Source organism: Brachyhypopomus gauderio, chromosome 3 (assembly GCF_052324685.1).
Source record: "Brachyhypopomus gauderio isolate BG-103 chromosome 3, BGAUD_0.2, whole genome shotgun sequence".
Taxonomy (NCBI): Eukaryota; Metazoa; Chordata; class Actinopteri; order Gymnotiformes; family Hypopomidae; genus Brachyhypopomus; species Brachyhypopomus gauderio.
In genome coordinates this window covers 34620978-34645977 of record NC_135213.1, presented here as the reverse complement: position 1 = coordinate 34645977, position 25000 = coordinate 34620978, and the positions used below count along the sequence as shown (strand labels likewise).

General features: G+C 49.3%; 1 protein-coding gene and 1 long non-coding RNA gene across 6 annotated transcripts in view; both read left to right on the top strand.

The window, feature by feature from the left end:
• Window positions 1-634: 634 nt before the first annotated feature.
• LOC143509832 (uncharacterized) lies at window positions 635-3109 on the top strand. Its single transcript, XR_013129801.1, has 4 exons — window positions 635-980; window positions 1464-1555; window positions 1680-1761; window positions 2974-3109. It is a non-coding gene; the product is annotated as an uncharacterized LOC143509832 (long non-coding RNA).
• A 1065-nt stretch (window positions 3110-4174) lies between these two features.
• Window positions 4175-25000, top strand: part of fbrsl1 (fibrosin-like 1) — a 145476-nt gene continuing 124650 nt past the window's right edge. For 2 of the 5 annotated variants that reach the window (XM_076997864.1, XM_076997860.1), the window contains exon 1: window positions 4176-5587. In XM_076997864.1, coding sequence (XP_076853979.1) covers window positions 5294-5587 — 294 coding nt within the window. In that variant the 5' untranslated portion in view covers window positions 4176-5293. Of the gene's footprint in view, window positions 5588-25000 lie in introns of all 5 variants that reach the window. The other 3 variants (XM_076997862.1, XM_076997861.1, XM_076997863.1) reach the window with 3 other exon arrangements.

Below are 25000 nucleotides of genomic sequence, written 5' to 3'. Positions count from 1 at the left end.
CTACCAAGGTGGTTTTTGTTTTGGTTGTTAAATCATAAATCAGCGTGACTCTGAATAAGGCCGTAGAGACACAGGGTATTAAACGTTTGTCTGCTGACCGTCTCGACTGTAGAAGGGACAGTGTCCTGCACCTGGCGTCTGCCTTTTAGCAAACACTACCTCACCAAGACCACTTTCATGTCTAAATGAATTTAACCACAGTGATGTTCGCATACCCCCAACCCTACACACACACACACACACACACACACACACACACACACACACACACAGGGCCCTTTGAAATGTCATGATATTTATATTTGTAGCAGTAATGTGTTTTCCTGATCTTGTTAGGGGAGGTTGAATATGCAATTACAAGGTACTCTGATTATCTCCACATCCCTCTCCATCTCTCTCTCTCCATCTCTCCATCTCTCTCTCTCTCTCTCTCTCTCTCTCTCTCTCTCTCTCTCTCTCTCTCTCTCTCGCCAGTAACCCATATCTACACATGCAGTGTTTCACAGGCTTACAGTGAGCAGTGAGTAGGAAAAAACAGCATAAAATGGTGTGGGCGTGTGTGTGTGTGTGTGTGTGTGTGTGTGTGTGTGTGTGTGTGTGTGTGTGTGTGTGTGTGTGTGTGTGTGTGTGTGTGTGTGTGTGCTTCAGCCTCTCAACATCTAGCATGTGCTCTGTGACCTCAGAGATTTTCAGTTCCTCTGTAGCACACTTGTAATTACAGGGAGTCGTTGGGGAACAGACAGAAACCTCCGGCCCCCACAGACAAAGACGTCCGACAGACGTGCCGCGAGCGACAGACCGGACTGTGAGCTTCCGACCAACAGCGGACACTCCCTGACCCAACCGGGACAGCTCCTCCCATGCCCGCCCTGTAGCAGCGCCCTGTGCCAGAACCCGACTGCCTGGAACGGCCTCCGCAGCGGGTCAGCGTGAGTGAATGATCACTGGCCAGATGAGTGGAGAACACGCAGGAAGAGCAGGTGTGTCTCCTCAGGCTGGGAGGGACGCACACACTCCACACGGCTCGTGATTGGTCGGCACAGACCTCACTCATGCCAGAAAGGTTGTGATTGGTCGGTGCAGACCTCATTCATGAAAAAGCTGAAATGACATCTTGATGTAATTTAGAGAAAAAAGAAAGTGAGAGACATGAGGGGGAGAGAGAGGGAAGGGGAGAAAGAAAGAGAGAAAAAAAAAGAAAATAGTCACCTTGATCCTGTAAATAAGGAACAAACAGAAAAACTCTGTAAAAATCTGTTATTGAATTTACTCGAAATGTTAAAACTGATTTGGTCTGTGGGGCGCTAGTGAAAAAAAAAAAACAGAAAACGTCAAATCAAAAGAGAGAGAGGAAGAAAGAGAGAGAGGGAGAGAGAGAATGGAGTCAAAATTGATTTGGCAATAAGAAAAAAGAAAGAAAGAAGACAGAATATCCTAACCAATTCCTGATGGGCACATTTCAGGACATTCCAGCTGCCTTGATGACACAGGACACAAGCCAGTGTGGACGACCAGTCACGTATGCTGTGGAATAAAAGTCAACTGGTTGTCTAACGTCAGTGACTCTTACACTGGTTCTATCTGTCTGGTTCACTCTCAGCATTATTAAACTTCTCCAACACCAGATGAAATATCTGAGCTTTAAACCTCTAACTGCTTCACATTATCATCACTGGCAGGCAGCAGGACCCGCTCAAGCTGACGGGGGTCGTCTGGACATTAGTGGCAATGTGGAGCTGGGATAGAAGTGTTGGTGGAAAGGTGAGTTACTCCCCGTCAGTCTGGAGGGCAGGACCCACAATCCTTTGCACTTATGGGGAAAGCAGGAGAGCATATAGAGGCTATCTGGAGTTGGGCATCATTACACTGCCGTGTTGAGCAGAGCCGCACACACCAGGCTCATTCAGGACGCCGTCTCCATTTGCTTTGAACTGCATGTGCGATGAAAACTTCACACATCACAATAATGCTTGTGCACCACAGGGCAGTGTGTGTGTGTGTGTGTGTGTGTGTGTGTGTGTGTGTGTGTGTGTGTGTGTGTGTGTGTGTGTGTGTGTGTGTGTGTGTGAGTGCTCTTCAGTGGAAGGATGATCATTTGCTGCCTGTGGCATTTGAATTATGATACATAAAGTGACATTGAGCTGAACTCATGTGTGTTTGTGTGTGTAAGATGAACTAAGGTGTACTCCTCTCTGCCTGTTTAAACACCACCAGTGATGGGTGGAGAACATACTCCTTTGTTTAAACACCACCAGTGATGGGTGGAAAACATGCTCCTTTGTTTAAACACCATCAGTGACGGGTGGAGAACATGCTTTTTTGTTTAAACACCATCAGTAGTGGGTGGAGAACATGCTCCTTTGTTTAAACACCATCAGTAGTGGGTGGAGAACATGCTCCTTTGTTTAAACACCATCAGTGACGGGTGGAGAACATGCTCTATGCACAGGTACTGCTCGAAAAGACACAACAGACTGGCCATATTTCTGCGACATACTGCGAATTTGTGCGAAACCAACATCTACACCTAAGAGAGAACAACACATCCAGTAGGGAGTAACTGTCAGTGTTGTAGAATAAATACACAATTCTAAATAAATAAATGCTCACTGCTTACTGGCGTTGTGAGGTCTGTTCTGGAAAAAAGAGTGAGAAAGAAAAATAAACCCCAGATGTTTTCACTAAGACTTATTCCAATAGTCATGTATATCTGTGCATGTGTCTGTGTGTGCATGTATGTCTGTGTGTCTATGTGTGTGTGTGTGTGTGTGTGTGTGTGTGTGTGTGTGTGTGTGTGTGTGTGTGTGTGTGTGTGTGTGTGTGTGTGTGTGTGTGTGTGTGTGTGTGCCCATTTAAATTACCCACAAAGAGTTCTTAGGGAAACAGGAGATCTCATCTCCCTCTTCTAATTTGCTCCACTTGACCTGAGGCTGCAATCTGAAGCTCAGATGAGTCCTTCTGCGTTTGTCACAGTCCCATCAGGAGCTGCAGAACGGTGTTGGGAGTGTGTGAGGAGCACTGGCAAGTGTGTGAGGAGCACCGTGTGTGAGGAGCACCATGTGTGAGGACTACCGTGTGTGAGGACTACCGTGTGTGAGGAGCACCGTGTGAGGAGCACCGTGTGTGAGGAGCACCGTGTGTGAGGACTACCGTGTGTGAGGACTACCGTGTGTGAGGACTACTGTGTGTGTGTGTGAGGACAACTGTGTGTGTTTGTGTTTGTCTGATTGACACATGGAGTGCAGAAAGGAGTTCTAAGTAATTTCAGGAGGTAGACAGATCATTTCAGATGATCCACCTGTATACAGAAGCATCCATAAATATAATAATAATAATAATAATAAACACAATACCAAAAGTGAATGCCTTTCAAAGACCTCGGAGTTTAGAATCCCACACCTCTGTTCCTATCAAGCTTTTAAGAGCACACCAGACACAACAAAACTGACAGGATAATTCATAAGCTTCAAATGGCTACAACAGGGAATGAAACTCTAAATACTGTTGAAATCTATTAGCATATTTATGGATCTCCCAGGGGTCTAGCTTATTCATTTCAGTATTTAAATATTTAACTATGTTGATAAGAAGCTCAGGTAAGAAGCAGAGCGCCAGTCTTACTCCGCATTAGGAACGTTGCGGTTAATATGCACACAGTGAATATTCATTAGATTCATCAGATCCCCGCTCTGCGGTTGGTGGAGACGGGTCCGCCCGGGTCCAGTCGGCCTGTGCGAGATGCTGATCAAAGCCGTTTGCATCTTTACACGAGAACCTGCTCTCAGCTGCAGTACGATGTCATGATGTGCTCGGTATGTTATTGAGACAGCACTTCAAATAATAACACCTGCGGGTCTTGATCGAAAGGGCCAGCTGTTCCAGCTGCACGTGACGGCGACCACGAGAGTACGACAGCGCGTGCAGTTGCATTATGCGTGGAGTCGTGGCGACAGTTGGACTTGCAGCACTGGATATTTAGGCGGGTTTTCAGTACCACTCAGAACCACTCCAACCCGTCGGGAACACGAGCAGCGGGAGGCGCAGATGCGCTTTTGGCCACAGACGAACCTGCTGACAGCTCACTAAGCTGCCCTGCCTGTCCTCGCGCGTACGGGAACGCGTCGGGTCACGAGCCCGAGCGGCGCGAGCCCTGGAAACAGCGCGAGCCCTGGATCGCGGCGCGAGCGCCACAGAGCGCGACGCGTCCCCGCGCGAGCGATGTTGAAGTATTTTCTAAAGCAGCTCACTTCCTTTGGCACTCGCAGAGGTGGCGGAAGTGCGTCAGTTATCTGGGCTGTCGGACGTGTGTGTTCGGCGGGGCAAGTTCGGGTGAAGTGAAGAGAGGAGAGGAGCGTTTAATCCTCCCTGTCTCTTTAAAGACACTTAGCCAAGGATCGCGCGGTTGTGGAGCGCGAGCGACGTGTGTGTGCGCGAGCCGCAGAGCACGCGCGGCGTTCGGCGGCGGAACCGCTCAACTTGCTCCCGTGGATGTAGTCGCTGGGCTCTTCTCCCGTCTGGACCGTTCGGACGGGCTCGGACGGCACACTAGTGGATCGTACGAGGGAAAAGGACGAAGGATCGTTGTGGAAATACGACGGTTCGTGTGTCCGGGGGTTCCGGTTCTCCGTCCTTCCTCCGTTTGGGTCTCGAAGCGGTTTAATGGTGGAGCGTGGCCCTGTGTGCTGAAACTTGCCCGTGTGTGTGTGTGTGTGTGTGTGTGTGTGTGTGTGTGTGTGTGTGTGTGTGTGTGTGTGTGTGTGTGTGTGTGTTGTGCACCAGCGCATTTTTCTCGGTTCGTTTGACAAGCACACATCGTCAAGACGGATATTTTCCAGATCGCTTTTTTTTTTGGACAGCGGGTCATGGTTCGGGTGGCGAGGCTCGGCGGTGGGCGACTCGGTTCCGCCGCCGCGGCTGCTCCGTCCACACTAACGTTGTGCTACTGCGTTGCAACAAAGTTGCAGAGCGAGTGTGATGCGTGTTATTGTAACTAACGTCAATATTACACCTGTTTACACGGAGGGGACGTGGACGCTGTAACACCGGACCCGACCGGACCGACACACTCTGGGTTTGGACCACGGCGCAGTTCTGCATGGATCAGTTCAACATTTGTTTGTTTGTGACATTACGAGTCTTTACATCCAAGGTCATCCTGTAGATAATTCACGTGCGCGGCGGCGCGTGCATGGGTGTGTGTGATTGATCGCTGATCGATCGGCTGTCCGTGACCGAGTGGGATTATTTATTATTATTATTTTATTATTTTGGGACGCATCGCAGCGATTCTAAAATGGAAGGAAAAGTGAAGCAGACTCGCAGATCTCGTTCGCAGCGGGAGCGGGTGCGGAGACGGGAGGCGGGCGCCGGGGATGCCCGCGATCACAGCCCCTCGTCCGCCTCGGAACCGGAGCGAAGTCCCGGCAAGGATCGCGCGAGCCACCACGGCCCAAAAGCGCCGCACTCCTCGTCCTCGTGCAGAGCCTCGCGACCTCCTCGACGGAAGCGGCGCGAGTCCGGTTCGCAGGAGGAGGACGTCATCGACGGCTTCGCCATCGCCAGCTTCGCCAGTTTGGACCGTCTCGAGGTGAGGGACGCGGACCCGTCTCGTTCCGAACACGTCCGTTGTCGGTCCGTGGCTCCGAGCTGCTGCCTCAACTTTGCTGGTTTGGGTGCGTCGTGCGCCCTACGGAACACGGTACGGTTCTGTGGGTCGACGAACAGGTGTCCACCCTCGCCGTGGTGAAGTGGCCACGTTTGGCTCGTGAAGGAGGTTCTGTTTATGACTGTGCGGTTCAAACCGGTCCGATAAGATCAGTGACGTCATTGTGGTGTATCTGGGTTTAGTGATGAGTATTTCATCATCATCATCATCATCACCCACGGCCCGCTTCTCCCAGCAGTAATGCGTCTGGGTGATTGACAAGTCACTTCCAGTAATGTATCATTTAGGTAGCCCTTGTGCCGGGCGTGACTGGATCCATCTTGATTAGGCCTTTGTTGAGGACACAAACACCATCTTTAGTCATTAACAAAAAGTTGTGGTGTCCGTTTAGAACCCGCAGACAGTTTTGACTGTGAGGAAGAGCTGCGTGTACAGTAACCTGGTGTGTTTCTCACAGGTTCGTTATTCCCTCCTCTTAATACCTCTCTTTATAATTGTCATGGTGTTTAATTGTGGTTGTTGTCGGCACACGGGTGGATTGAACCTGGTTGTATGATGCTGGTTTACAAGAGGAACGTGTCGCGCAATAATTGATGACCAAGACTTATGAACCCTAAACATTCATGGAGTGTTTGTGTGTGTGTGTGTGTGTGTGTGTGTGTGTGAGAGAGAGAGAGAGAGAGAGAGAGGGGGAGGGGGAGGGAGAGACAGACAGAAACACACAGACAGAGAGAGCATGCCTGAATGTGTTACATGCCTTTTAGTTTGAGTTTGGTATATTAGCCTAGCGTTCCCCTAACAGGGCTGCTGGTGTATGTGTGTGTGTGTGTGTGTGTGTGTGTGTGTGTGTGTGTGTGTGTGGCCTGCCTTGAAGGCCTGTTCCTGCCTTGAAGGCCTGTTCCAACAAACACTGGTCTACACGTGCCGTTGGGAATCTGAGGCGGTGTGAGGAGCTGACTGTGCAGTACGGGGGCTGTTCACACAGCTCTGAGGGCATGTGTGCACACACACGCATACGATTACGCACGCACACACACACCAACATGAAGAAATGCCACCGCCAGGTTAGACATGTGTGTGTTTGAGGGGGGGGCTCTCTGAGGCGTACGGTACGGCTCTTGGCTCACTCAGTGTCCACGGTGTCAGCGAGTTGCTTTTAAAATGACAGAAACAGTGTGTGACGGACGTCTACTGATGACATGAAGCTGTTGGTATGTTTGCATTGAACTTCTGGTGTACAGTGTGTGTAATGGTAGTCTTGTTCTACAACCGCTGTACTAATGCCTGTACTAACCACGGTACTAACCACTATACTAACACCCCTGTACTAACCCAAACCTTGTACTCCTGGTGTACAGTGTGTGTAATGGTAGTCTTGCTCTACAACCGCTGTACTAATGCCTGTACTAACCACGGTACTAACCGCTATACTAACACCCCTGTACTAACCCAAACCTTGTACTCCTGGTGTACAGTGTGTGTAATGGTAGTCTTGCTCTACTAACTCCGGTACTAATGCCTGTACTAACCGCAGTACTAACCCCTGTACTAACCGCTATACCTACCCTAACCCTGCACTCCTGGTGATCAGCTGATGAACTCAGTGACTACATCTCAGAGTTTTACAGGGACAGAATCTTTAATAACACCGCTTATTCTTGGACATAGATATCACACTCAGCAAGTTTGCCTAGAGTTAAAATAAATATCACTTTGGGGAAAAATGGGGCAAAACTGTTTTTTTAATATACCTTTTCAGATTTAATTGCATTTTCTTTGCATTCAGTTGATCTTAGCGTCTGTACCTGCTGGTCTGTACCTGCTGGTCTGTACCTGCTGGTCTGTACCAGCTGGTCTGTACCTGCTGGTCTGTACCTGCTGGTCTGTACCTGCTGGTCTGTACCAGTGGCGTGGCTTGTTTAGTGTGTGGTGTGAGTGTTTATTTGTTTATCTGTGGTTATGTGTTTTAAATCCTGCTCTGTGAAGTGTTTTGCCTGTTCAAATGAAGAAACAATGTAATGTTGCTATCAGGAGGCCCAGGACACTTGTGTGTGATGTATCAAATTAAATAATAATGTTTGTGTGAAGCTTCATGGTGTCTGGTAGAGTACTGGCACCTTCTCCACGTCCCCCGGAGTAAATCACCTGACACAGGGACGCAGAAGTGTTGAACTTGCTTATCAGACAGATGAAGTGTGTGTTTGTGTTGGCTTACGTCCGTCATGTGTCTGTATTTTGTGCCTGTGTGTTTGTGTTGTAAATGAAGGTTAACTTGAGAAGTGCAAAGTCTTAATCCAGTTCGGATGCTTCTGGGTTCGGGTGTAGCTGGTTTTAGCCCTTGTGTGGGCTTGTAGGTGGTGCTCTGGTTGAAGCGGGCGGTGCTGTGCAACACACTACACCCGACCCCGTGGCTTCTGTTAACTAATGAATGTTAAAGTGGCACAGATGCATAAGGAGCTGTCGGAGTGAACAGGGTGTGTGTGGTCTTGCACTAACGCAGCAAGCGGAGTGTGTTGATCGGGATGTGCGGTAATCACACACCAATCAGCATCATGTTTCCAGTCTTCATTTTCCCCCTTCAACTATTTGCATAAGGGAGTGTGTTTAATTGGCTTCCTTATTGACTTCAGTCCTCTCTCCCTCCGCACCCCTGGGCTCCCTGTCTGGTAAATACAGTTGTGTGTTAAACACTCGATGATGGCCTTTTAATGGTTAATGAGCTCTCCAGTCCCTCTCAGCCTCTCAGCTCCGGCTCAGCGGAGGAGGTCAGGAGCAGGCCGTCATTTCAGAGAGCTGCTCGGCCTTTGACCCAGATCTTAGCTTGAGGTGTCTTCTCCTCCCTTTCCTGGTGCGGTGACGGATAACCCCGCCGTAATTAATGCTGTCCTCCTGCACGCCGCTGGACTGTGTGGCTAACAGGGAGGGCGGTGTCCGTCAGCGGAGGCTACAGTGGGCTTTCTCTACTAATGTGGGCTTCTGAAGTAGCCCTCCGTGCTCCGGCACCGGCAGTCGCGGACCGGGCTGACGTCAGCGTTAAGTGCGTCGTTCATTTGTGATTGCAGGGTTGTTTGTGTATCACCACTCTTAGTTCACAGGTTTCCTGTTTGCGGGACAAGTGACTGGTGGTGTTTCTCTTCCATGTGACGGCTGCGTGCTCAGGGAAGTGATGTCCCAAACTTGTTGGATGCTTAAAGCAGTTGGAGCGTGTTCTGGATGAAATGCTGTTTTTTTCGTCCTTAGGTGACTTCACATTTATTGGGTTCACTTGTACTGGGTTTTTCTGCCCTGTAATGATGTGACACAGAGAGCCTTCAATCTAAGTTTCTGATTCATTCACAGGACTTGCAGGACAATTTTCCTTCGAAATAGTGTGAAAACGACACCCCTACAATTTAATAGGTTAAAAATAAAGACTTGTGGCAAGAAGGAAAAGGCTGAAACCTATTGAGACCTTTCAGGACTGTGGAGTGTGGGTCATTTATTCATCCTCATGTGAGGAGAGGTGGAGTGTGGGATGTGTTTAAATACAGCCAGGTGAGGCCCTCCCTCCCTCCACAGCTGCTTATTTGTGTTGTGATCTCTGTAAGCCCAAGTTGTGTTACACTTTCCGGAAGGTTCCAGTGTTGGCCGAGTGAGCCCCCTCTATTGTGCATGTTCACTCCTGCACGACCCACTGCCACCTCCAGCATCAGTGACTTATTCCTCACAGGTATTGCATCAACCTTACATGGGCATGCAGAGAGCACTCTCTCCTGTTGTGAGGTCAGAGAGCACTCTCTCCCTTTGTGAGGTCAGAGAGCACTCTCTCCCTTTGTGAGGTCGGAGAGCACTCTCTCCCTTTGTGAGGTCGGAGAGCACTCTCTCCCTTTGTGAGGTCGGAGAGCACTCTCTCCCTTTGTGAGGTCGGAGAGCACTCTCTCCCTTTGTGAGGTCGGAGAGCACTCTCTCCCTTTGTGAGGTCGGAGAGCACTCTCTCCCTTTGTGAGGTCGGAGAGCACTCTCTCCCTTTGTGAGGTCGGAGAGCACTCTCTCCCTTTGTGAGGTCGGAGAGCACTCTCTCCCTTTGTGAGGTCGGAGAGCACTCTCTCCCTTTGTGAGGTCGGAGAGCACTCTCTCCCTTTGTGAGGTCGGAGAGCACTCTGTGTGTGTCTCTCTCTCTGAGGTCAGAGAGCTCTTTCTCTCTCTCTGTGATGTCAGAGGGTCCTGTCTGGGTATAAGGTCAGAGAACTTGTATCTCTCTCTCGCTGTCTCTTTGTGTGGTCAGAACAATTTCTTTCTACTTCTGGGCTCCTCTATTGGGATGCACTGATATATACACACACACACACACACACACACACACACACACACACACACACACACCCACACACACAGAGGCTCACAGCTGTATGGTTGTTCTCTCAGGTACTTGTAATAAGTACTGAAGGCATCAAACCTCTTGATTAGTGATCCAAGTATAGATCCACCTGTTCCTTTATGAGGATGAGGGGTGGAGCTGGGCTCAGGATGGGGGCGGGCTCAGGACAGGGGCGGGGTCAGGACGGGGGTGGGGTCAGGACAGTGGCGGTGTTTAATTTCTGACCCCGTCAGAAACAGAGCAGGAGGGAGACAAGAAGCAAGCGAGATAAAAATAAAGAGAAACGTGTGTGTGTGTGTGTGTGTGTGTGTGTGTGTGTGTGTGTGTGTGTGTGTGTGTGTGTGTGTTTCTCTGCCTCTCCACCTGCCGTTGTCTCCACCACGTCCACTGAGATGAGTGGACTCTGGTTGGAGGTGTTTGTTTACATGGGCACTTCCAGTCCTTCTTCTGACATCATCATGTTGAACAAAACCTGAATGAAACTGACCACACACACTTTTACCTCACAACTCAGATCAGGTGGGTCAAAGTGTGGCTCTGATTGGCTGGTGTCCAGGTTTGTGTCAACGTGATTCACGACTGGTTCCGTGTCCAGGTGTGTGTGAGCGTGAATCACGACTGGTTCCGTGTCCAGGTGTGTGTGAGCGTGAATCACGACTGGTTCCGTGTCCAGGTGTGTGTGAGAACGTGAATCACGACTGGTTCCGTGTCCAGGTGTGTGTGTGAACGTGAATCACGACTGGTTCCGTGTCCAGGTGTGTGTGTGAACGTGAATCACGACTGGTTCCGTGTCCAGGTGTGTGTGTGAACGTGAATCACAACTGGTTCCGTGTCCAGGTGTGTGTGAACGCGGTTCCCGACTGGTCTTTAATTCACCTGCGTGTTCTCTCATGCCGCATGTGCACAAAGGTCTTCTCGCACGTGTGCCCTCATTTCAGCGTCTGGGTCTTCACTTGCGTGTGCCATCATACCAACCTTCACAAGACTGTGTGCTTCACGTCTTTGATAAGCGTATGGACATTCACATATTTTAGTTTGGGTGTTTCTGAGTACATCTTTGTGGTTTGTGAAGCAGCCCTGCAGGAATGTGCCTCCGTGTAGGTTTGTCTGTGTGGGAAACGTTTTAGCACATTATATGTTGAGCACGTTTCTCTCAGTGAAGAACTGTCCTTCAACACACTTCTCTCTGCCAGTGGTTTCTCCTAATTAATGTGTGTGTGTTTAACCCACATGCATAATTCTATCTAATGGCTCTGTTCAGATGTACCAGGGTGTCGCAGGGCTTTTTGATATGACAATCGCGTGCGCACACACACACACACACACACACACACACACACACACACACACACACATGCACACTCACAGCCTGAGACCTTGTAGATTGGTACAATTACATATAGCTCTTAATGTGTGGCTATGTAGCACTAGTAGAAGATGTGTTTGTGTAGCATCTGTGTGTGTGTGTGTGTGTGTGTGTGTGTGTGTGTGTGTGTGTTGTAATATGCTGTCTCTGTGCAGAAGTGTGACACTGGTGTTTTCTTTATAAATGAGGAGAAGACAGTTAATGTGTCGGCTGTCGGGAAGCTTCTCTGATCAGTAGCTGAGGAGCGATACTAGTCCGGGGCAGGAGGAGCAGGGAGGGGGAGCACTGTTCTGTTCAAATCAGACCTGGAGGAGGGGACAGGTCTTCACTGCCCTCCCTCCCTCCCCCTCTCTCCCCCTCTCTCTCTCCCTCTCTCCCTCCCTCTCTCCCCCTCTCTCCCTCTCTCCCTCCCCCCTCCCTCCCTCCCCCTCTCTCTCCCCTCCCTCTCTCCCTCCCTCCCTCCCCTCCCTCTCTCCCCTCCCTCTCTCCCTCCCTCTCTCCCCCTCTCTCTCCCCCTCCCCCTCCCTCTCTCCCTCCCTCCCTCTCCCTCTCTCCCCCTCTCCCTCTCTCCCTCCCTCCCTCTCCCCCTCTCCCCCTCTCTCCCTCTCCCTCTCTCCCCCTCTCCCTCTCTCCCCCTCCCCCTCCCTCTCTCCCCCTCTCTCTCCCCCTCCCTCTCTCCCTCCCTCCCTCTCCCTCTCTCCCCCTCTCCCCCTCTCCCTCTCTCCCTCTCTCCCTCCCTCCCTCTCCCTCCCTCCCCCTCTCCCCCTCTCCCCCTCTCCCTCTCTCCCCCTCTCCCTCTTTCCCCCTCTCCCTCTCTCCCCCTCTCCCTCTCTCCCTCCCTCCCTCTCTCCCTCTCCCTCCCTCCCTCTCTCTCCCCCTCTCCCCCTCTCCCCCTCTCCCCCTCTCCCCCTCTCTCCCTCTCTCCCTCTCTCCCTCTCCCTCTCTCCCCCTCTCCCTCTCTCCCTCCCTCCCTCTCCCTCCCCCTCCCTCTCTCCCTCCCTCCCTCTCTCCACCTCTCTCCCCCTCCCTCTCTCCCTCCCTCCCCCCCTCCTCTAAATGGAAGCTCCATCTCTCTGGTGAGTTGAAGGGTGTCGTCAGGGTGTCACTGGTGTGTACAGACGAGTTCTGCTGCCAACAGCTGCTGTCTTCAAAGCTTTGACTACAGAACACGCAGACGTCTACGTCCTGAATAAAGAGAAGGTTATAATCTAATGTTATAATGTGCTATAAGAAGAGACCTTTTTGTGTAGGAAATAATGTATTTGGGGTGTGTGTGTGTGTGTGTGTGTGTGTGTGTGTGTGTGTGTGTGTGTGTGTGTGTGTGTGTGTGTGTGTGTGTGTGTGTGTGTGTGTGTGTGTGTGTGTGTGTGTGTGTGTGTGTGTGTGTGTGTGTGTGTGTGTGGGCTTTCTCCTGCCAAATAGAGGAAACTCTCTTCTTGGCACTTTCGCTGCCTTTGGGGTGTTACTGCAGAAGGTTTATATTCACATTATGATGCGACGCTTTAAAATCGGCCAGAATGATCCCAGAATACCAGAGCAGCAGAAGCAGTTGAAGTGTCAAGCAGAAAGAAGTTCAGATGTTGGACCTGCTACCCAGGACCGTCCCAGGTGTTGTGAGCAGCGCTGTGAGCTCTGGGTCTGCACGGCTCCTGTAACTGTACTCGTGTTGTGAGGACTAATCAGCCCTCTTGTTGTGCCTTACGGTAATGATGGTGTGTGTGTGTGTGTGTGTGTGTGTGTGTGTGTGTGTAGAAGGAGGCCTGGTGTCTGGGTTACATTTAAAGGGGAAGTCCAGGCCTGCAGTAGACGAGATCCAGAGAAGAGCTGCACAGCTCTCGGTGTGTGTGTGTGTGTGTGTGTGTGTGTGTGTGTGTGTGTGTGTGTGTGTGTGTGTACGCTCACTACATAACCCCTCCTTCACAGTACTCTATTTCTGTCAGTTTCTCTCTCTCTCACTCACACACACACACACACACACACACACACACCCATCTCTCCTCCCCTCCCCCTCTATCCCTCTGCAGGTGGTAATGTAAGTGTTCCCTTCCTGCATAATCACATTTCCCTTCTCCCTCTCCAGAAGCTTCCTGACACTCTGGCCTCATCTGCTCTGGCCTCATCTGCTCTGGCCTCATCTGCTCTGGCCTCATCTGCTCTGGCCTCATCTGCTCTGGCCTCATCTGCTCTGGCCTCATCTGCTCTGGGCCTCATCTGCTCTGGGCCTCATCTGCTCTGGGCCTCATCTGCTCTGGGCCTCATCTGCTCTGGGCCTCATCTGCTCTGGGCCTCATCTGCTCTGGGCCTCATCCGCTCTGGGCCTCATCCGCTCTGGGCCTCATCCGCTCTGGGCCTCATCCGCTCTGGGCCTCATCCGCTCTGGGCCTCATCCGCTCTGGGCCTCATCCGCTCTGGGCCTCATCCGCTCTGGGCCTCATCCGCTCTGGCCTGATCTTCAGCTCTTCTGCCCATGTCACACTGCCCCTTTGGTATTGAGGCCCATTTCACTCATTGGTTATACGCGTGCTCATAGGCCCTGTGTGGAAGAGAATTGTCTCCGCCTCCTGTGGCTCAGAGCACAGAAGAGGCTCCGCCTCCCACGCTGAGGCTCCGCCTCCCACGCTGAGGCTCCGTCACCACCTTGGATAGCTCAGAGCAGGGTTCTCAGGGTTGTCATGGAGAACCACAGAACCATGAGACCATGTTTCTCTGTGTGGTGTTTGCCTCCGGAACAGCATTGTTGCCATAGTGAGGAAGCTCACTGTTCTAGAACAGTGTTGTTGCTATAGTGAGACTGTTAAGTGTTTTGGAACATTGTGGTTGTGACAAAGCAGGTTAGTTTCCTAAACCAATGGCTCGGCATTCTAGAAGTGTTGCCATGGCGAGATGACTGTCGCCCTAGAACCATGTTGTGTTCCTCTGGCAAGAGAGCAAAGCAGATTGGTGTTCTAGAGCAGCATTGTTGCTATGGTGAGGGAGGCCTTTGTTGCAGCAAAGCATTGTTGCCGTGGCGAGGACGATCAGGAAGATGAGGCAGAGCCATGAGGTGATGACAGGAGACGGGCCCAGTAGATCAGTGTCATCAGCAACTGGGCGTCGCACAGTACACGTACACACACACACACACACACACACACACACACAGACACACACACACACACACACACACACACTTTAGATCCTGTTTGAATGATCCAGGAACCTCCAGAGTTGTGGACAGGCTCTATCCTGGGTCCTGGGGGCAAACAGGTGTGTTTTATAAGCATCACCCTAAACACAGAGGGGAAATATGACTGGCTGGAGCTCCATACCTCACATACTTATTCACCATTTAATGCCGCTATTGACTTAGAAGTCTGTTGATATGAGAAATGAGCCCTTCACATTTTTTATTTATTAAGTGAACTGAAATGGCAGTTTTAGCCACTGCAGTCAGATCCTTGTGAGAGTCTCAGGGGGTGCAGTCTCAGGGGGTGGAGTCTCAGTGGGTGCAGTCTCAGGGGGTGGAGTCTCAGGGGGAGGAGCTTCCTGCAGTAAGGTGACGTCCATCATTCCGTGGTCAGTCCCTCTTCTCTATGGAGATCCTGGTCTGTGTCACATTCTCCCAGTGGGTCTGTTGTGAGTTTTTTCGATCACGAGTTCTGACCAGTCACGTGTTCTGAATTGTAATCGGTCCCAGTTGCGTTTTTTGCGCTGTGCAGTGTGACTGTGTGCTGAGGTACACACTCCCCGTCTCCCAGACAACAGACCTGTGGAGGAGTGTGTGCTCTGCATCGCAGCGCCGCTCATAAAAGATCAGCTTTATCATTTCTGAAGCATCTGTTGTGGAGGATATGAAGGTGCCATGTGAGCATGCCTCCACCCAGGGCGGAGGCCCGGGCTCCACCCGCAGGAGGCTGGCGAGGCCAGGAGAGGTCTGGCTCCGAGCAGGGCTGCTGCTGGCCTGTTTATTGGGTTTGTAATGGGATCTGTATCAGGAATGCTTGCCAGACAAAGCAGTAATGAGCTAACGCACATTCAGGGCCCACAGGCTAAATAAGAGCTATTGTTCACAGCAGAATACACAATAGACTTTCTGTTCCAGCGGCACCTCCTGGACGCCAGTAGGAGAGAGAGATTAAGGGAGGGAGGGAGAGAGGGAGGGAGAGAGAGGAAGGAGATGAGTTGCTAGAGAAGTCAGAGTGCACGATGTTCGTGTCTGATGCCCTGTAGGTCTCCGCGCTCCTCCAGAATCGCTCACTTTGCCGTGTACCGATACCGCCGTGCCTGTCCCGGCTCGCCTCGGCGCTACGGGTCAGCGCAGCCGCTCCACGTGACGTGGGCCTGAGCACCATCTTCACTCCAGCTCTGCGCTGCCCGTGGCAGCAGGTAGCTCGGCACCTGATTGACCCGAACCTGACCCGATGGCTCGCCGTGACGGCTGCGTGTCACCGGGGAGTGTTGCTCCAACAGCATTTCTGGAATGCAGAGTGGTGCTTGTAGAATGGCGGCTCATAAACGCTCTTCTAGAACGGGGTGTCGTGATGCATGGTTAGTGCCAGCAGGCGTTGGTTAACACCCGATCCTGCTAGCCCACAGATACTCGTGGCTTTCTCCAAAGCAGAACTCTGGAACAAACTTCTTACTAATTTGAATGCATCTCTTCCTGTCAGCCTAATTCAGGAACATTGTGGCGAAGAGTCAGGAAATTGCTTAGACTTGATCTAAAACCTTCAAGCTACTCAGAAGTCCTCTGCGTGTTGGGTTGCAGGGGGAGAGGGGAGGGTTTGAACGTCTTCCTCGTTAAGATGAAGTGCTCTGTTGCGTTCCGCCCTCAGGTGGAAAATCGTCCTGCGTTCACAGAAGTGCTTCTCGGGGATCCTGTTCTAGGTGCTTCAATCTTCCAGACTTCACTCGCCATCTGAGGATTCCCAAACAATTTAGAAATCAATTCAAATAAAACATTTTTTTTTTGCTTGCAAGACGATGCCAGACAAAATATGTTATGCATTAGGAACTGAATTTCATTTTGGTGTCCCATGACTCCTGAAGTTGTGAGTGTGTAAGTCAGCAGAATAGAGAGAACCCTCTCTCTCTCTCTCTCTCTCTCTCTCTCTCTCTCTCTCTCTCTCTCTCTCTCTCTCTCTCCCCTTCTCTCTCTCTGCAGTGTTTATCTGTGTGGTGGGTCTGAGAAACAGCCTGTCAAAGCTAATCAGAGTGTTAGCGTGTTGCTAAAAACAGCGTTGCTCACTGCTACGGTAACACACCGCACACACACGTGCACGCACACACGCGCGCGCGCACACACGTGCATGTCAACCATAGTCCCTCTGCCCCTGAGACAGACCTGACAGGAAACCAGACCTGACAGATTTTTTTTTCAGAACTTCAAAAGGCATGCAGTCTGGTCCTAGCATGGTGTTCCTGTCGTCACGATCACACAGTGACGGCAAGAGCTGCAGACCCACAACGCCGTGTCCGATTGTAGCCAGCTGCGTTTAGGCTGTAGCTGACCACTTGTAGGAAGTGTCTGTGTTCTGTAAAGTGCTCAGTTGTGGTGAGCAATAATCCTACATGGGAATACAGGCGATGTGTATATATAAACCTCACAAGCTTCAAACTGCACTATATATAAAAATCCTGACATAATTATAAAGAGGTGACGTGAGCTGTAGGAACCTTCACTGAACATCAGCAGGACGAAGTCAGGTATGTTCAGCACAAAGAACCGAACTCTCAGGACTACTGGGACTGTGCTGGACATGACGGACCGGTGTCTCAGTGTCCATAGAGGGACGGGGACGTCACAGGACGGAGCGCTCCGTGTCTGCTGTGCCCTTGGGTTCCCATGGAGATGTCGCACAAAGAAGAGAGAGTCTCCCACAATGCCCCAGTGCCTGTGCCACTGTTACCAGAGTAACCGTATCACGTTACAAGCAGGAGGATGGACTGTGAGATGCACCGGACGACTTTGTGATAAGCCACCGCGGCCTTATTAGTGCAGTACACACTGGGATCTGCACACTAATGTTTACACACTGGGATCTGCACACTAATGTTTACACACTGGGATCTACACTGGATCTGCTGGTATCGGCTGAATCCAGAATTACAACCACAACCAATCAAACTGCAAATCCCACTTTAATAAGAACAAGATAAATAAAGATTTGAATCTGACAGCTTCTGAAGCCGTGGTGAGATCAGAGATCTTTGTGATGTACCAGACCATAGTTCTTACCTCTCAGTTTTAATGCAGGGTTGTTTATACTGTTTTACTGTGCTCAATCATCAGCAGATCACGTCTGGACTGGGAAGGTCTTCCCCATTTACGTTTAGGACATTTATCCAGAGTGACTTACAAAGTCCATACATGGTGTACATACTCGCTGAAATGCACATACTGTGGTTGGTGGCTGGGTGTGTGTGTGTGTGTGTGTGTGTGTGTGTGTGTGTGTGTGTGTGTGTGTGTGTGTGTGTGTGTACGTACATGTGGGTGTTGGTGTGTACATGTGGTTGCATGTGTGTGTTTGTGTGTGTTCAGGTGCTGGTCTACGTCTACACACACCTGCTTATTTCATTTTGATCATGTGCTGTTGACGGTCTCTGACCTCTCTCACTCCTTGTTTTATTGTGTGTTACTGGGAGGGGTGTGTGTGTGTGTGTGTTCATGATGTCCGTCCATGGATGCTAAAGATAAAGGTGCCACTGGAGGAAATGAACAAAGAGCCTCAGCATTATGACTGAAGGAAGTGACCTCACGCCCGTGACCTCACGCCTGTGACCTCACACCAGAATCACTATTATAGTTTTCATCACACGTGTGAGCTCACATCAAAAGTATTTCCTGTAAGGGTTTTGATTCCCTAATGTGTAGCTCCCCAGTAATTACCGACTTAGTTTTGATGACCTGGATATGTGCCACTGTCATTTTCACCTGTTGAACTTTTCATCCTTTGACACCGATGAGTCACGTGGACCTGTGTGAACGTTTAACTCTCCACCGTTACCATCTAACCAGGTTCTGTGTGAATGTTTACCTCTCCACCGTTACCATCTAACCAGGTTCTGTGTGAACGTTTAACTCTCCACTGTTACCATCTAACCAGGTTCTGTGTGAATGTTTAACTCTCCACCGTTACCATCTAACCAGGTTCTGTGTGAACGTTTAACTCTCCACCGTTACCATCTAACCAGGTTCTGTGGATTTTAAACTCTCCACCGTTACCATCTAACCAGGTTCTGTGTGGACGTTTAACTCTCCACCGTTACCATCTAACCAGGTTCTATGTGGACGTTTAACTCTCCACCGTTACCATCTAACCAGGTTCTGTGTGGACGTTTAACTCTCCACCGTTAACATCTAACCAGGTTCTGTGTGGACGTTTAACTCTCCACCGTTAACATCTAACCAGGTTCTGTGTAAACGTTTAACTCTCCACCGTTAACATCTAAACAGGTTCTGTGTGGACGTTTAACTCTCCACCGTTAACATCTAAACAGGTTCTGTGTGGATGTATAACATCTAACCAGGTTCTGTGTGGATGTTTAACTCTCCACCATTAACATCTAACCAGGTTCTGTGTGGATCTTTCACATCAAACCAGGTTCTGTGTGGATGTATAACATCTAACCAGGTTCTGTGTGGATCTTTCACATCTAACCAGGTTCTGTGTGGATCTTTCACATCTAACCAGGTTCTGTGTGGTGGTCCTTTTGGATGAGCTGGTCCGTATATGTCCAGGCCTTGTTTACTTTGTTTTTGTTTGTTTGTTTGTTGTGTGTGGAGGCGAAGGTTGTTTGTCTTGATCAGTGCTACACAGGTTTGTCAACATCAGCAACAACAACAATAACAGTGATTGTAATGATAAGCTGTTTTGTGTGTGTGTGTGTGTGTGTGTGTGTGTGTGTGGGCGCAGTAGATGCCCTCTGGGTGTCTGTTGTGTTTCACTGGCTGGAATTCAGTGGGCAGGTAGTTTGTTATTTGTTTATAATCATGTCTGTGTTTGATCGCTCCAAGATCACAACACACACACACACACACACACACACACACACACACACACACGTGGAATTGTGAAGACTGAGCCACAAGTCCTGAGATGCTGTAGTGGGCAGAAACTCGTCTGTCTCTGCTCAGCCTGAGCTATTCTGCTGTCTGACAGAGAGCTGGAGTGCTCTGACACGGACAGGAAGGAACCAGCCCTGTGTGTGTGTGTGCGCGTGTGCGTGCGCGCGTGCGTGTGTGTGTGCGCTGACCTCCCTAAGCTGCTAACAGCTGTTCTGGAGTGCTTCCACAGCAGGAGTGCCACGGGTTACATTAACAACAGCATTAACCTGAATGGCGAGCTGTGTGTGTGTGTGTGTGTGTGTGTGTGTGTGTGTGTGTGTGTATGTCTGACTAAGGGCTGTTAATTACGCTTTAATCCTCTATTCTTACTGCTGTTTGCAGAGAGCTGGCTGTGTGCAGTGTGCCCCAGCTCTCTCCCTGTTAATGGCCACTCTGTTGGGGTTCAAATCGATGGTCTTTTGGAAGTGCTGTTAAGACTGCGTAATCTCCTTTTCTACCAGTATGCAAATATGCCTGCTACAGGAGTTAATTGCTAACGAGAGACAGTATTTGCATGAATGAAATGTCTTCCGGAGGGTTTAGCCATGGCCCCTGTTGTGCGTGCTGAATACGCAATCAGGATCATAAAAACGTCCTCCGAGTGTTTATCCAAATTACCCGAATGTACCGGAAGCTCTCTTTCCCATCATCCCTCAGCCGTTTGTCCTCCAGTCAGATTTCAGATGTAAATGAAATGTTATTCAGGCCAATCAGAAGTTGAGAAGTCATCCCAACCCTGCTGAGAGCTGCAGAGAACGGGCCTATGGCAGGCGGTGTATGGGCAGGGGGAGGGGCAGGGGGAGGGGCTTGGTTCTGGGCTGTTCCTTGCCGCTTTGAGCTGGAGATGATTGACAGCTCAAATGGTTTTGCTTCCCCTATGAGTTTCTAAATATTTAAAGCTGTGTGTTTCTCTGCTGTTGAGATTGGACAGGTCAGACTGGGAGGTTTGAACAGCAGTGAAGAGTCCAAGAACACACACACACACACACACACACAGACACATATACACACACGCACGCGTACAAACACGCGCGCACACGCACGCACACACACACAGATACATATACACACACACATACACACATGCACGCGTACAAACGCGCGCACACACATGCACGCGTACAAACACGCGTGCGCACACACACACACACTCAGGCAGTTCGCCTCCCTCCCTGTCTGTTTGGGAAGCTCTTCTAGTCAGGTTTCTCACTTTCTCATGTTTACCATCTTTTGTGTGTGTGTGCGCGTGTGTGTATTTGCGTGTGTGTACATGTACCAACAACAATATTATCTCCCTGAAGACATTTTCAAATAGGAATGTTTTTATAATGGGTTGATTTTAATGTGCGCGCGCTCTCTCTCTCTCTTTTTTTCTCTCTCTTTCTCTCATCATATCTCTTTCTCTATCTCTCTCTGTCTTTCTCTCTATCTCTCGCTTGCTATCTCTTGTTATCTCTCTATCTATCTCTATCTGTCATCTCTATATTCTACACTACAGAGATTGACACACACTCCACTGTCACTGAGAAGTATTCAAATCAAAGCCATTTTAGTCTCTTTTTAAAGTCTTTCTGCTGCGGAGTCTTTGTGTCTGTAAAAATTGCATTTAACAGGCAAAAAAAGATTCACATGATAAATGTTTCTGCTGGCTGTCTACAAACTCTGAAACACTCAAACTCTAAAACGCTCAGACGTGAAGGAGCACCTTCAAAGCAAACACATCTATACTCCTCACAACGTATACACTCCTCACAATGTATACACATCTATACTCCTCACAACGTATACACATCTATACTCCTCACAACGTATACACTCCTCACAATGTATACACATCTATACTCTTCACAACGTATACACATCTACACTCCTCACAACATATACACTCTTCACAACGTATACACATCTATATTCTTCACAACATATACACATCTACACTCTTCACAACATATACACTCTTCACAACGTATATATGTATACACACTCCTCACAACGTATACACTCTTCATAACGTATACACTCTTCACAACGTATACACATCTATATTCTTCACAACATATACACGTCTACACTCCTCACAACGTATACACTCTTCACAACGTATACATGTGTACACACTCCTCACAACGTATACACGTATACACTCTTCATAACGTATACACTCTTCACAACGTATACGCGTATACAATCTTCACAATTTATACGTGTATACACTCCTCACAGCGTATATGCGTATACACTCCTCACAATGTATAAACAGCTATACTCCTCACAGAGTATTCAAGTATACACATCTATACTCCTCACAGAGTACAGTATACACATATACACATCTATACTTCTCTCTACTGATGATGTAATAACGAGAGAAACCGAGTGAGAGAGACGGACAATGACAGGAAGACAGAAACGGAGAAAGCGAAAGAGAAGGACGTGCAGGTATTATGTGGGCTGACGGGTGAGAAGCTGTGTGGACCACCCTGTTCATCATGTCCACCCTGAGAGTGACGGTGCATTACGCTGGCTGGAGGACTTGGGCTTAAACCTCACGATATGTGCGTAGTGTGGAAATATGATCTGACATATTTCACAGAAGCAACACTGTAGGGAAAGAATGTGAAAAACTGAAGGCAGCCTGGAGTCCTGCTGCCCAAATACTGAATCATCAGTCAGTGATGATTCAGTATTTAGTGTGTGAAGAACAGGGAGTGAGGTGTGAGGAGTGAGGTTTCAGGTGTGAGGAGTGATTGAGGAGTGAGGTTTCAGGAGTGAGGAGTGAGGTTTCAGGTGTGAGGAGTGAGGTTTGAGGTTTCAGGAGTGAGGTTTCAGGTGTGAGGAGTGATTGTGGAGTGAGGTTTCAGGTGTGAGGAGTGAGGTTTCAGGAGTGAGGAGTGATTGAGGAGTGAGGTTTCAGGTGTGAGGTTTGAGGTGTGAGGTTTCAGGTGTGAGGAGTGAGGTGTGAGGAGTGAGGTTTCAGGTATGAGGTTTCAGGAGTGAGGTGTGAGATTGAGGTGTAAGGAGTGAGGTTTGAGGCCCCATGTCAGCTCTACCACATGTCTGCTCTGTCTGCTCCGCCCCCATGTCTGCTCCGCCCCCTTGTCTACATCGCACTGATCATGCTGTGCCTTTAGCCATGACTGACATGTCAACTCCGTACTGGTTCTGTACTGCAGCCTGTCAGAGCAGGACGCCTGAGCCCAGCTTCCCCAGAACCCACAACACACTCATCTGAACTGGGTTTGGACTGAACTGGGCAGTTCTTCCTACCACAAGGGACACACACACACACACACACACACACACACTCACACATGTACACTAACACACACATTCCCACAAACACATATGCAGTCTCATACACACACTTGTACACACATTAATGCACTTGTACATATACATACATACATACACACACACACACACACACACACACACACACACATACATACATACACACACACACACTGCAGCATAGCCAGACTAGCAGAAAGATCTGACCATCTGCTAGCAGGATGAATTCCTGGCCTGTGGTTTAGAAGTATGACCCACAGTGTTCACCACAGTTCAGCCTAAGAACCTTCAGAGAGGTCTAACAGTCCCAAAACTACAGCAGTCATCCTCTGTGTGTGTGTGTGTGTGTGTGTGCGTGTGTGTGTGTGTGTGTGTGTGTGTGTGTGTGCTCTTTTACCCAGTGATAAAGGTAGCAGTGAAGGCCCCCAAAGTCTTAAATAACCAATAGTAGAAAGTCCAAAACAATATGGTTCAGTGTATATTTGAAACAAACATGCTCTTCAGTAAAGGAAAGAGATGTGAGAGAATGTGTGTGTGATTGTGTGAGTGTGAGAGTGAGTAAGAGTAAGCAAGCGTGTGTGTGTGTGAGTAAGCAAGCATGTGTGTGTGTGTGTGTGTGTGCGTGTGTGTGTGTGTGTGTGTGTGTGTGTGTGAGTAAGCAAGCATGTGTGTATGTGCGTGTTTGTGTGTGTGTGCGCGCATGCGTGTAGCTCCCTGCTCCATCAGGACTGTAGAGGACACCTCTGGAGACGTAATGTCTGTCTCCTCTAGACAACCTCGGCTATTTCAGACACTACAGCAGCCATCTACAGCCCTGCACTGCTCACAACGTCCCTCTTCTGTGACCCCTGTCTGGTCCCCACTTTACCCTTCTCCCTGTCCCTGTGTGTGTGTGGTGGTGGGGGCACATATTCAGTCCCTGTCCCTGTGTGTGTGTGTGTGTGTGTGTGTGTGTGTGTGTCGGGGGACACGTAGGTTTATATAGCACTGTTTTTACATCACACCTTCTCACGTGACCGCTTGTTCCCTCGGTGTGTAACCGTCTCCCCAGGAGCTTCTGAACGCTGTCTCGGAGCGCCGGGTGAGATCCGGTCCTCTGGGGGTGGTGAGCTTCTCAGACGAAGTCGACTTCTTCATGTAAGACACATATGTCAAAGGCAAGGCCCGCGGGCCAGATCCGGCCCGCGAATTAATAATCCATGGCCCCCTGGATGATATTTAATTACTATTAGAACCGGCCCGCAGGCCACAGCCGCCCGATGGTGTTTTGCATGCACAAACACTACATTCCCCACAATGCAACGGTAGCCCGCGAAGTCACTGCAACGCACACAAGGCGAGGGTCTGCGCGGCGAAAATGACATAATCGCAGTGGCTCCGCCCGTGCGCGAGGGCGTTGCACGCTGTCGATTCACAAGGTCGTGCACCTCTCGAATTTTGTAACTGCGCGCACCAGTTAAACTTAATTAAGTTAAATATTTATACATATAGTCGAAATGATTCGAAATAATTCGCTTTTTTATTCACATTATTTAATGGTTGTTTATTTTCAAAACGCCCAATCTTAACGTCTTCATGTTCTCTCATTTTTCGCCCTGGAAGAAACAAAGTCGTTACAATTTCAAGCATTTTCAAGCACTTTAGCCTAAATTCCAGCACTTTTCAAACCTTTATTACTTTACTCATTTAATGTACAGTACATGTTTTCTTTGAAGGAAGTTTGTTTTTATCTGTTTGCTTGTTGAAAAATGTTTTCACTTGAAATTACTGACAGATCCATAAGAAAATATTGCTTTATTCATTTAAGCATTAAATAATATACACTGTGTTAGGTCTTGGTTCAATAGGCTATGTGCAATCATTTCAATATGTTTTAATAAACATTGAACCAGCCCGGCCCTCGGCTTGTAGCAAATTTGTTTTTTGGCCCTCGGTGTATTTGACTTTGACATCCCTGATGTAAGACAATATAGACTGATTGGTGTTTTTTTGCGCAGGAGGCTTTTGCCTGGTTACAGTGTTTGAACACAGGAGACTCGACACTGAGAGAATCCCTCTTTGTCTTCCTGTAAGAGGTGGTTGTCACGCTGTTCTTTTCGGCGGAGAACACTAAGTGAGGGTTTTTAAAGGATCTGGCGCCTCTACCCAACAATTTCATGCAAATATGTGAGTCACCCACTTTCAGAGAGAACGAACGGGTAAGAGAGATACAGAATGAAGGAGAGAGAGAGAGAG